The sequence below is a fragment of the Eubalaena glacialis genome, chromosome X (assembly GCF_028564815.1).
Source record: "Eubalaena glacialis isolate mEubGla1 chromosome X, mEubGla1.1.hap2.+ XY, whole genome shotgun sequence".
Taxonomy (NCBI): Eukaryota; Metazoa; Chordata; class Mammalia; order Artiodactyla; family Balaenidae; genus Eubalaena; species Eubalaena glacialis.
Window position 1 is genome coordinate 68,698,153 of NC_083736.1, and position 13,566 is coordinate 68,711,718.

The following is a 13,566-nucleotide window of genomic DNA, read 5'->3' on the forward strand; positions in this document are numbered from 1 at the left end:
CAACACCTCATTTGGTGGAAAAATAAAATTCCCACCGCTAGATGACAGTTACAATGCTGGTTAATGATGAAGAACATTCTACATACCAACATGAGAATCAAGGTTTTTCCTCTTAAAGGTATATAGTGGCAAATAATTTTTAAAATGTAAGTACAGTTATCTATCATTGAAGTATTTCAATGGGGGAAGGGGAGGAGAAAAAATGAACCTATACTCTTATTTTTAAAAAAATTTTTAAGAAACAGACACTTTCCATCTAAATTGTCAGCATAAAGGAGGTTTGAAAAACTACAAAAAATTTGGAAACCAATCTGATTCATCTGGTTATGGATAGCAAATGGCTATCAGGCCTCAAAAATGGAAATGGGGTAAAGTCAAATAGTAAGAAAAATTATGCTTTGACCACAACTAAGGCAGTAACAAGAAAATAATTTGGGGATAATATAAATATCACATTAAATAGATTGTGAAAGATGTAAAACTCAATTCCCTTTCCAAATAAATCTTATCTAAAAGAAGGATTATAGAAAATGGGAATGTAAGATTTTTTTTAATAAAACAATTCTGCTTCAGTGCAAATGTGTAGTCAAGGAAAAAAAAGAAAGGAAGAAGGGAGGAAGGAAGAAAGAGAGGAGAGAAAGGAAGGAAGGGAGGGAGGGAGGGAGGGAGAAAAAAGAAAAGAAAAGAGAAGAAAAGAAAAGAAGAGAAAAGAAATGAAAAGGTTTCATGTGACTTAGCAGGAACAGTTTCCACAGCCTTTCACACTGTTGACAATTTCTTCTTGTAGTTTCATCCTTTCCTCCTCTTTGGACACATTTTCTTTCTTTGCATCCCATCTGGGGTTATCATGGTTCTGCACATGGCTGCTCTGTGTATGCCACATTTCTGAATAGATACTGCCAGGGTTAGCAAGCAAACCATGGTGGGTACCACGTTCAGCTACCTTACCCTAATAAGCAAAAACAAGAGAAACGTAGAGAAAGTCATATAACTAGCATAATAATTGAAAATACATAATACTTACTAAGCAAGAATTTTGAAAGATTTGCATTCATTAAAATACCTTTCCCAATTCTTCATTATAGTACAAATGGGAAAAACTGACATAGGAATGCCTTCTTTACTGTTGAGCTATCAGTCCAGTGAACAAACAAAAAGCTATGAAATTCCATATACCATATACCATTTCACTTAAAGGAAATAAAATTTGAATGTTTCATTTTTCATTTTGAAGAGCAGAAAAGGAAAGTGAAGATTTTCTAAAGGTGGTATTTTCTGTAATCAGTAAATCAAATTTAAATCAAATTTACATCAAAAGCAGTTATTTATACAGAGATTTAAAGGATTTAAAAAAAATATCCCAAAATCCTATGTGTACTTTGAAACAAAAAATATTTCTCCATGAAAAGTTTATTTCTTCCAGTAACTATTTTTCTTAACACTGGCTAAACATTGCATAGAATTGGTATTGATTCCTAACTCTTATCTACAATTAATTTGTCTCTGGACAGCTACTGCTAAGCATGTTGGGAGACAAAAGTAATTGTGTCACTTTTACTGGTACTCCTGGTGAGAGGACCTTTACAAATATACCCTTAAGCAAAATAACTGAAATTTGTGTGTGCCCACTTCTGAGTGGTTAATTTAAGGTTTCTCCTTGATTGCTGGCTGGACAGTCTAGGAACTATTTTGCTCAGCTATTTGAACTCTGGATCCTGAATGTAGTCCTCAACTTTGGTATCTGTGGACCACTTCACTGGCACAGAAGTCCCCATGGTTACATATTTTATATTTTTTTATTTACCGCTGTAAAAAACAAACAAAATAAAAATCTCACTGCACAGACATAAAAAACACATTTATGGTTACCAAAGGGGATGGGGAGGAGGGAAGAACAAATTAGGAGTATGGGATTAACAGATACAAACTACTATATATAAAATAGATAAACAAAAAGGATTTACTGTATAGCACAGGGAACTGTATTCAATCTTCTGTAATAACCTATAATGGAATATAATCTGAAAAACAAAAACTGAGTCACTGACACAATATTGTACATTAACTACACTTCAATTAAAAAAATCCTCAATGGAAACTGCATCAAAAAGTATTAGAAAGAATGGAATTATTTTTGCAGAAAACCAATGAAATAAATCACAAAAAATTTATCCTGCTATAAAAATGTATATTATATTTTAAATTATTTTTATTTGTATTAAAGCATAAATGTACACAGCTTAAAAAGTCAACTAATAATTACAAAGTTTATAACAGAAAGTACAGTCTTTTGTCTCCTCCTTCTCCACCCTTGAATATCTCCTTATCTCCAAATCTGTAGCTATTTCTTCTGGCATTTACACACACATATACATATTAATGAGATTCAGCACTTTTAACTATTCCACATTCCCAATGCCTCACTCTTCATTCTCCTAATAACATTGGTTATATCATAAATGTTATTTAAGTTAATACACAATGTGTACTTTATTATGACTATGTAAGTATTATCTGTTGAGCCAAGTGAAGTACTAGGATTTTATATATATTTTCTCATAATTTTTTATTCTTCCTGGACATAGTAACTGCCTTGTTTTTTCATTTGCTTAGTTTTCTATGTCACTATTGGTAATTCTCTCTAAACTTTAAGCCTGTCTGAACAGTATTTTTCTCATAATCAACTATATTAGGTAATCTATTATTCAGTCCCCACCCTGCCTGGAGATATTTCTCTCACAGCTTTTAAGTTCTTTTCCTTATGCTCAATTCTGAAATTTTATGATAATTTGACTTTTATTTTTCTTTCCTCCATTTATTGTGGTGGGTTCTTGGTAGGCCCTTTCAATCTGGAAACTCATGCTCTGAAGTTCTGGACATTTTGGGGGTATTATTCTTTAGTTATTTCCTTCCCTTTTTCCTATCCCCTCTTTCTAGAACAACCATTAGTCAAATGTTGGACCTCTTAGACTAATTCTCTTGTTTTCTTATCTTTCCTCTATTTTCTCTTTTTTTGCTCTACTCTTTAGAGATTTTCTTGACTTTATTTCAGCAATGACTTTTTTCATTTTCAAAATCTCTCGTTCTCTAGTTGTTCATTTATTTACTATCACCATTTTAAATTTGAAATGTTGCAAGAATGGTAAAAATGAATGCCTATATATGCTTCTCCTAGGTTAGCAACTGTTCATTTTTCCATATTTGCTTTCTCTCACTTCATCTTATCTCTAAATTTACACTACTTTTTGCTAAATCATTTAAGAATGAGTTGTGGACATCATTACATTTCTCCCCTAAATATTTCATTAGCATGTATCTCCTGAAAACAAGGACATTCTCCTACATGACTAGAATACAACAATATCACACCCAAGAAATTTATCTAATATATAGCTCATATTTAGATTTTACCAATTATCCCAATAATATCCTTTATATATATTTTTTCCATCCAGGATCCAATCAGGATCAACACATTGAATTTATAAGTTTCCTACTCTATGTGAGTGTGACAATGACATTTCTAAAATGTCCAGGCTTGTTTTTTAAAGAATGCCCTTCACGTTGTATTTGTCTAGTTGTTCCTGATTCTTAGATCCAGGCTAAACATTTTTGTTGCAATACAATATAGGTGATATGTCCTCAGTGTACCATATTAGGAGGTACATGATGTCATTTTGCTCCACAATGAATGATTTCAGTTTGATCACTTGGTTAAGGTAGTGTCTACCAGATTTCTCTATTTTAAAGGTACTTTTTCTCTTTGTAATCAATAATTAATCTATGGGTTATGCTTTCAAACTGTGTGAATATTCTATTCCCCAATAGTTTTTCACCATATGGTTTTAGCAAACAATGATGATCCTTATGTGAATCATTTATTACAATGGTGGTTGCAAAATATGATTCTGTAAACTTATCATTCCTTGTATGTGTTAGCATTTTTTTTTCCGAGTTATAATTAACATACAACATTACATTAGTTTCAGGTGTACAACAGTGATTCAGTATTTTTATACATTATGAAATGATTACCTCAGTTAAGTCCAGTTACCATCTGTCACCATACAAAGTTATGAAAATATTATTCACTATATTCCCTATGTGTACATTACATCCCCATGACTTAGTTTGTACTTCTTAGTACCCATCACCTATTTCATCCATCCCCCCTGCTGCCTCTGGCAACCACCAGTATGTTCTCTGTATTTATGAGTCTGTTTCTGTTTTGTTTGTTCATTTGCTCTGTTTTGTAGATTTCACATATAAGTAAAATCATACGGTATTTGTTTTTCTCTGACTTATTTCACTTAGCATAATACCCTCCAGGTCCATTAACACTGCTGTAAATGGCAAGATTTCATTTTTAAAAAAGAGCTTTCTCTAAGTACAATTATGGAATTATAGATTAGCTTTTTATTCAATGTGTTGTAATTCATTAGTATCATTATTATTATTTTTTTTTTGACATTCAAATCATCCCACACTTGGCCAGTGGGAACCCATTCAAAATGGTTCCTGTGTCCTTGTGATACGCCTTCATTAATTTCCCTGCTCCAAATATGGAATCAGTCATTTCTCCAAGGAGTCCTGGTTCCTTTTAGTGAGGAACAGTATTTAGTGTCTAAGATGTAGGTGCTAATTACACTCATTACTACTGGAATTTCATTGCTTCTAGGCCTTTTCACTGAACAGAGTTAGGAACATTTTTTTTTTTCATCATGAACTGATATTGACAATTCTGTTCCAATATAACATCACAAGGCTCCTCTTCTTTTTCCATTCCATATCTGTATCTTTCTTCTCCCAAGTAAGACCTCTATTTCCCAACATCAATATATTTACTCACATGCTCAGTCTTACAGTATACACAAAATAGTTTCAAAACAGCTACTCTCATGCTACTACCAAAAACAAACTTACTAAGTTCAAGTCTGAGTTATTTTTATCCTTATAATATATTCCACTAAGGCTAAATAATCAGAGGAATGTGTTCAAAAGTTATTTGGGTTAATTCTGCATGCTATTTTTCTTCTACAAAGTTATGTTATTAATTCGTTATGTACCTAGTTTTACTTCTTTCTGTTTGTATTCAATTCCTGTTTCTGCCCCATCCTTGTTGATTTTTAAATATATAAAAACATTAGCATGGCTCAAAAGTAAAAATAATACAAAAAAGTATAATCAGCAAAGTCTTACTCCCTCCCCTTTGTCTTCTACCCCTTTTTGTCTCCATCCTGCAGGTAAACAATGTCTTTAGTTTCTAGTTTATCCTCCCAGGGTTTCTTTTTGCAGAAACAAGTAAATATACATATGTTTCCCCCACATCCTCCTTGCAAAAGGTGGCATACTATATACTCTTTTGCAGCTTTCTTACTTTCACTTAACACTGTATCCTGGAACTCATGCAATATTAAGTTTTCTTTACCTTTTTTCTTAACAGCATTTGTCCTTATTTTAAAATGTTATATTTTCCATGACCTCTGATGATATTAATTATATTTTTAAGTTTTCTTATGCTCTCTGCATTGTCTACATTTTCTACTGAATTTTTTTCTGCTTGCTTTGGAGGCCTTCCTTTATTATCCACTGACACTTAAAAATACAGTATTAAAAAAAACTGACTGGAAGCTCTATGTGCATGGGAGTGGGCTTCTCAGCTGTTGGGTTTCATTGTAGGATGATCACATGGGTATCTGGTCATTTTGTGGCGGTCCCCAAATATGAACATGTTTTTTATGGGGCTACTTTTGTTTCTCTAGAGAAGAATCCTCTAATTATCTGCTGGTGAGGGAAGGAGTGGTGACAGTAGAAATAAATAATTGGTTGGCAAGGTTCTTGGAGCCAGTGGCACAGGAGGGTCTGTGGTCTTATTCTTCGGTATGTTTTGATTTCCAGTTAATCTCGCCCGTCTTTGTTAACGTACTTGGTAATTTTCTTGTGTCCAGAGCCTCTCTGACTCAATTTCCTGACAAGTAAACCTCCAGTCTCTTGCCAAGGCTGGGAACGGGTAATCACCAGGCTGCAAGAGGGTGAGGAAGGGCCTTGGGAACTCTGTTATGCAGACTTAATACTACCAGAGACTGTTGATGGAACACATGAGGTCACATTAGTTTCACTAGAAAATGAAAATCTCTGATCTTCATAATCAAGCAATTATAGAACCACCAAATTCAACATAAAGAGATTTTAGATACAAATGGTATGATCAATAGTTAGTTCCAATTATAATCCAAACCCCAAGTGGCAACGTTATAATATAACTGTATAGATACTGTGAACCTCCTGGCATGAGGTAGGTAAGCACATGCTTGTTAAAGTACTTTTAACATTTTATATTTACAAGAAAAGGCTCTATGTACATGACTGCATACAATTGGAAAGTTTAGTAAAAAGCACAAAAGAGCAGATTTTATTTCAGATACCTGAACATCAATGAGATAATAAAGTATATTTACAAAATTTCCCACTGAAGACACTCTGGAACAAGCATACTGAAGAAAATCAGTTTATATTTTAGTGACTGTTAGCATTTTTGAACAAACGAACAAAAAGACCTAGGGTAGCAAGTGCACAGGTAACACATAAAAGAAATAATATATATATATCACAGAACTGAATATCCCATAAGAAATTTTAGTGGCATGAAAAATTCTCTCTCAATATAGACAGTACAAGAGAATGCTTCTTCTCTCTTAACTCCCAGTACTCAGGCTTTCAAGATGATAAAAAATTGAAGATTTATGTATTAGAAGGGAGAAATAAGCATAGAGAACACTGTTAGAAATAATCAAGTACAAAGGGGGTGGGAATAAGATATCCCTACAGAGAGGAGAAAAGAAAAACTATTACAATTTTCAAATCTACCAATCACAATAGTGGCACTCTGATTTGTTCAGAACATTTAGACAGTATACTCTTATAGTAATTCCCTCAGAGAAATAAAGCAGGCTGTCCTTTTTCTTTCTTTCCTCATGAGGAAAAAGATAAAAATGGCCATGCATGAAAATGACTTTATTTTATGGTAATTTTCTTTTAGACATCAAGGGTATGTGCAGGTATTAGAAAAATGAAAATATAAAATACAGTGAAGACAATGAGCAAAGATTCTGTACAGAGCAAAAATGAATAAAGAAAAATTATTTTAAATACATACCCTTTAAAACTGCTTCTACCATATTAGGATTTAATGCTTTCCTCATCTAACTTTGCTTTTAAAACTTTAATAGAGTGAGTTAATACAGTTTATTCATTTTTGGAAGTGGCATGCATTATTTCCTATCAAAAGGAGGTAAAAATGGAATCCTATCAGGATTCAATCTTACTCAAAGAACACAAAATTCTATAACTTTCTTTAGAAACAATATTTAAGTTGCTTGTGTTTGTAACAATTTCTAATGTTCTTCAAACACTAAACTTTAAAGTTCAACCTCTTACCTGGTCCAAGACAATGATCTCATCTGCATCAACAACTGTTGACAATCTGTGTGCAATGAAAATAGAAGTTCTGTGTTTGACTGCATCTCTCATGGCACCAAGAATAGTCTGCAAGTTTGACAACAAGAACAGTAGGAGGGGAAAAAGAAGATCTATATATTAGGTAAATGTATATTAAAATACTCATGTATTTCTGAAAAGAATATATAAAATGCTAGTTAATTTGGTATTATATAAACTTTATACCACTACCAAATATTTTACCTAATCTAATAATTACTAAGAGAATAAAATCAATCAAAGAGGGAAGGTGAATATGACCATATTATTATGGAAAAAATTAGCTTTAAGATAGACAATATTTCTTTAAATTATAAAGCCTGGGAGAAGGTAGATATTTTCTATACATAAAAACAAACAATAACAATGATGAATCCACTGATATCAGGAGCATAGACAGATATGTTTATCTGGACAATGAGAGCAAAAACAAAATGAGGAGGGACTCAAGTGATAGGATGTGGAGAAGTACAAAAAAAATCAAGAAAGATAGGAAACTCAAAGGGTACAGGAGCACTTGCTTTTCCTCAGTTCAAACACAGAGGATGGAAAGGGTGACAAAGACAACGATGCATGTTTAACTTGAGAAAACTTCTTTTTCAAAAGCAGTCTGACTTCTTAAGGCATTCTGGAAAATACATTTTTGTTTACTGCCTGTAAAATGTAAGGCAGCTGTATATATATTCACCTATACTTGGAAACCTGGGTCTAAGTACAGCTAGCTAGATGGAAATAGCAGTGTGGGGGATGGGGATATTCTCAATGGCTTCCTACAGGTATCTCTAATCACTGTATTTATTAAAGAAATAAAATTATCATGAATAGATGGTTACCCAGGAAAAGAAGACCTTATATTTTACTATGGCAGACTGAAAATCAAGCACAGGGTCAATTCTAAGAAAAACTGTGATGTCTGGGGAGGACTCCTCTTTCCTACCCTCCAGAACTTACACTCTGACATCCTACTGATGCTCTGGACCTTTTTAAAAGGTTGATTAAAATTTACCAAATCTTCCAGTAACTCATTCCCTCAAGGGGGAGTGTTCTCTGCTAGCAATTAATGGGTTATGCTCTGTGAGCTAATAAAGATATGTGACTCAAATAATGACTGTTGTTAGGACTCTGAAATTGTGATAAATGTGGATGACACATTTTTAGGTACAAAGTTCTTGTAAGCAGATTCCTACTATGCATATGAATGGAGTCTGGTGCAGCTTAAGGTTCCCTTTAAATATATCAATAACAAATCCTCAGATTAGCTCATGATGGTGGAGTAGAAGGACGTGAGCTCACCCCTTCTTATGTAAACATCAAAATCACAATCAATGGGTAAACAACCATTGACAAAAAAACACTGAAACCTACCAAAAAAGATACCCTACATCCAAAGGCAAAGAAGAAATAACAACAAGACAGTAGGAGGGGCACAATCACAACAAAATCAAATTCCATACCCGCCGGGTGCTTGACCCACAAGCTGGAAAACAGTTACACCACAGAAGTTCTCCTACAGGAGTGAAAGTCCTGAGCCCCACATCAGGCTTCCCAGCCTGGAGGTCCAGCAACAGGAGGAGGAGCCGCAGAGAATCTGGCTTTGAAGGCCAGCAGGGTTTGATCACAGGAATTCCACAGGGCTGGGAAAAGCAGAAACTCCACTCTTGGAGGGCTGACACAAGATCGTGTGCGCACCAGAACCCAGGGGAAAAAAGCAGTGACCTCATAAGAGACTGGGCCCGAACTACCTGTTAGTAATAGAGGGTCTCCTGCAGAGGTGTGGGGTGGCAGTGGCTCACTGTGGGGATAAGGACACTGGCAGCAGCAGATCTGTGGAGTACTCATCGGTGTGAGCCCTCCCGGAGGCTGCCATTAGCCCCACCCTACAGCCTGTAGGCACCAGTGCTGGAACACCTCAGGCCATGCAACCAACAGGGTGGGAATACAGCTCCACCCATCAGCAGACAAGCTGCTAAAAATCTTCCTGAGCACAGCCCTGCCTACCAGAGGGACAAGACCCAGCTCCACCCAGCAGGCAGGGACCAGCCCCTCCCATCAGGAAGCGTGCACAATCTCCTTCGACAGCCTCATCCACTAGAGGGCAGACAGCAGAAGCAAGAACTACAATCCAGCAGCCTACGGAATGGAAACTGCAATCACAGAAAATTAGACAAAATGAGATGGCAGAGGAATATGTCCCAGATGAAGGAAAAAGATAAAATCCCAGAAGAACAACTAAATGAAGTAGAGATAGGCAATCTACTGGAAAAGAATTAGGAATAATGATAGTGAAGATGATTCAAGACCTTGGAACAAGAATGGAGGCAAGGATTGAGAAGATGCAAGAAATGTATAACAAAGACCTAGAAGAACTAAAGAACAAACAGAGATGAACAATACAATAACTGAAAATGAAAAATACACTAGAAGGAATCAATAGCATAATAACTGAGGCAGAAGAATGGATAACTGACCTGGAAGACAGAATGCTGGAAATCACTGCCATGGAAAAGAATAAAGAAAAAAGAATGAAAAGAAATGAAGACAGTCTTAGAGACCTCTGGGACAACATTAAAAGCACCAACATTCATATTATAGGGGTCCCAGAAGGAGAAGAGAGAAAGGACCTGAGAAAGTATTTGAAAAGATAATAGTTGAAAACTTCCCTAACATGGGAAAGGAAACAGTCACTCAAGCCCAGGAAGTGCAGAGACCCCCAGGTAGGATAAACCCAAGGAGGAACACACCAAGACAAAATAGTACTCAACTTGACAAAATTAAAGATAAAGAAAAAATATTAAAGCAACAAGGGAAAAGCAACAAAAACATACACGGGAACTCCCATAAGGTGATCAGCTGATTTCTCAACAGAAACTCTGTAGGCCAGAAGGGAGTGGCACAATATATTTAAAGCAATGAAAGAGAAAAATCTACAAACAAGAATACTCTACCCAGCAAGGCTCACATTCAGATTTGACGGAGAATCTAAAGCTTTACAGACAAGTAAAGGCTAAGAGAATTCAGCACCACCAGACCAGCCTTATAACAAATGCTAAAGATTCTTCTCTAAGCGGAAAAGAAAAGGCCACAACTAGAAACAGGAAAATTATGAATGGAAAAGCTCACCGGTAAAGGCAAACATACAGTAAAGGAAGGAAATCATCTGTACACAAATATGATATCAAAACCAGCAATTAGTGAGGAGAGAACAAATGCAGGGTATTGAAAATGCATTTGAAATTAAAAGACCAGCAACTTAAAACAACTTTGCTTACATACAGACTACCATATCAAAACCTAATGGTAACCGCAAACCACAAGTCTAAAATAGATACACACACAAAAAAGAAAAAAGGAATCCAAACACCACACTAAAGTTAGTCATCAATTAACAAGAGAACAAAAGAGGAAGGGAAGAAAAAAAACCTAAAGAAACAAATCCAAAACAATTAACAAAAGGGTAATAAGAACATACATATCGATAATTACCTTAAACGTAAATGGATTAAGTGCTCCAACCAAAAGACAGACTGGCTGAATGGATACAAAAACAAGACCCCTATATATGCTGTCTATAAGAGACCCACTTCAGATCTAGGGACACATACAGACTGAAAGTGAGGGGATGGAAAAAGGTATTCCATACAAATGGAAATCAAAAGAAAGCTGTAGTAGCAATACTCATATCAGACAAAGTAGACTTTAAAATGAAGACTGTTACAAGAGACAGGGAAGGACACTACATAATAATCAAGGGATTAATCCAAGAAGAAGATATAACAATTGTAAATATATATGCACCCAACATAGGAGCACCTCAATATATAAGGCAAATACTAACAGCCATGAAGGGAGAAATCGACAGTAACACAATAATGGGAATGGGGGACTTTAACATACCATTTTCGTCAGTGCACAGATCATCCAGACAGAAAATCAACAAGGAGACACAGGCCTTAAATGACACATTAGACCAGATGGACTTTATTGATACTTATAGAGAATTCCATCCAAAAGCAGCAGAATACACGTTTTTCTCATGTGCACATGGAACATTTTCCAGGATTGATCACATGCTGGGCCACAAAGTGAGCCTCGGTAAATTTAAGAAAACTGAAATCGTATCAAGCATCTTTTCTGACTACACACTATGAGATTAGAAATCAACTACAAGAAAAAAAAGTAAAAAATACAAACATGTGGAGGCTAAACAATATGTTACTAAACAACCAATGGATCACTGAAGAAATCAAAGAGGAAATCAAAAAATACCTAGAAACAAATGAAAACAAAAGCCCAAAGATCCCAAACCTATGAGACACAGTAAAAGCAGTTAGAAGAAGGAAGTTTATAACAATACAATCTTACCTCAGGAAACAAGAAAAATCACAAATAAACAACCTAAACTTACACCTAAAGCAACTACAGAAAGGAGAACAAACAAAACCCAAAGTTAGCAAAAGAAAGAAATCATAAAGATAAGAGCAAAAATAAATGAAATAGAAATGAAGGAAACAACAGAAAAGATCAATGAAACTAAAAGCTGATTCTTTGAAAAGATAAACAAAATTGACAAACCTTTAGCCAGACTCATCATGAAAAAAAGGGAGAGGGCTGAAATCAATAAAATTAGAAATGAAAAAGGAGAAGTTACAATGGACACCACAGAAATCCAAAGGACCATAAGAGACTACTACAATCAACTATATGCCAATAAAATGTACAACCTGGAAGAAATGGACAATTCTTAGAAAGGTACAATCTGCCAAGACTGAACCAGGAAGAAATAGAAACTATAAACAGACCAATCACCAGTACTGAAATTGAAAATGTGATTAAAAAACTCACCAACAAACAAAAGTCCAGGACCTGATGTCTTCACAGGCAAATGCTATCAAACATTTAGAAAAGAGTTAACAACTATTCTTCTGAAACTATTCCAAAAAACAGCAGAGGAAGGAACACTCCCAAATGCATTCTATGAGGCCACCATCACCGTTATACCAAAACCAGACAGACATACCATGAAAAAAGAAAATTACAGGCCAATATCACTAATGAACAGAGACACAAAAATCCTCAACAAAATACTATCAAACCGAATCCAACAATACATTAAAAGTATCATACACCATGATCAAGTGGGATTTATCCCAGGGATGCAATGATTTTTCAGTATCTGCAAATCAATCAGTGTGATACACCACATCAACAAATTGAAGAATAAAAACCATATGATCATCTCAATAGACGCAGAAAAAGTTTTTGACAAAACTTAACACCCATTTATGGTAAAAACTCTCCAGAAAGTGGGCACAGAGGGAACCTACCTCAACATAATAAAGGCCATATATGACAAAACTACAGCTAACATCATACTCAATGGCAAAAAGCTGAAAGCATTTCCTTTAAGATCTGGAACAAGATAAGGATGTCCACTCTCGCCACTTTTATTCAACATAGTTTCGGAAGTCCTAGCCACAGCAATCAGAGAAGAAAAAGAAATAAAAGGAATCCAAATTCGAAAAGAAGAAGTAAAACTGTCACTGTTTGCAGATGACAGGATACTATACATAGAAAATCCTAAAGATGCTACCAGAAAACTACTAGAGCTCATCAATGAATTTGGTAAAGTTGCAGGATACAAAATTAATACACAGAAATCTGTTGCATTTCTGTACACCAAAAATGAAAGATCAGAAAGAGAAATTAAAGAAACAATCCCATTTACCATCACATCAACAAGAATAAAATACTTAGGGATATACCTACCTAAGGAGGCAAAAGACCTGTACTCTGAAAACTATAAGATGCTAGTGAAAGAAATCAAAGATGACACAGATGGAAAGATCTACCGTGTTGGGACTTCTCTGGTAGTCCAGTGGGTAACACTCCATGCTCCCAATGCAGGGGGCCTAGGTTCGATCCGTGGTCGGGAGCTAGATCCTGCATGCCATAACTAAGTGTCTGCATGTGGCACCTAAGAAGTCCGCATGCCACAACTAAAGATCCCACATGCTGTAATGAAGGTCCCACTTGCTGCAACTAAGTCCCGGTGCAGCCTAAATAAATAAA

At 35.3% G+C, this 13,566-nt stretch overlaps 1 protein-coding gene across 1 annotated transcript in view; it reads right to left on the reverse strand.

Annotated features, from left to right (window-relative positions):
- Nucleotides 1-531: 531 nt before the first annotated feature.
- The window catches only part of ABCB7 (ATP binding cassette subfamily B member 7), a 126,478-nt gene continuing 113,443 nt past the window's right edge, over nucleotides 532-13,566 (reverse strand). Inside the window, exons 15-16 of the mRNA XM_061179235.1 lie at nucleotides 7,438-7,545; nucleotides 532-949 (exon numbers count right to left, since the gene is read on the reverse strand). Coding sequence (XP_061035218.1) covers nucleotides 734-949; nucleotides 7,438-7,545 — 324 coding nt within the window. The 3' untranslated portion in view covers nucleotides 532-733. The remainder of the gene's footprint in view (nucleotides 950-7,437; nucleotides 7,546-13,566) is intronic.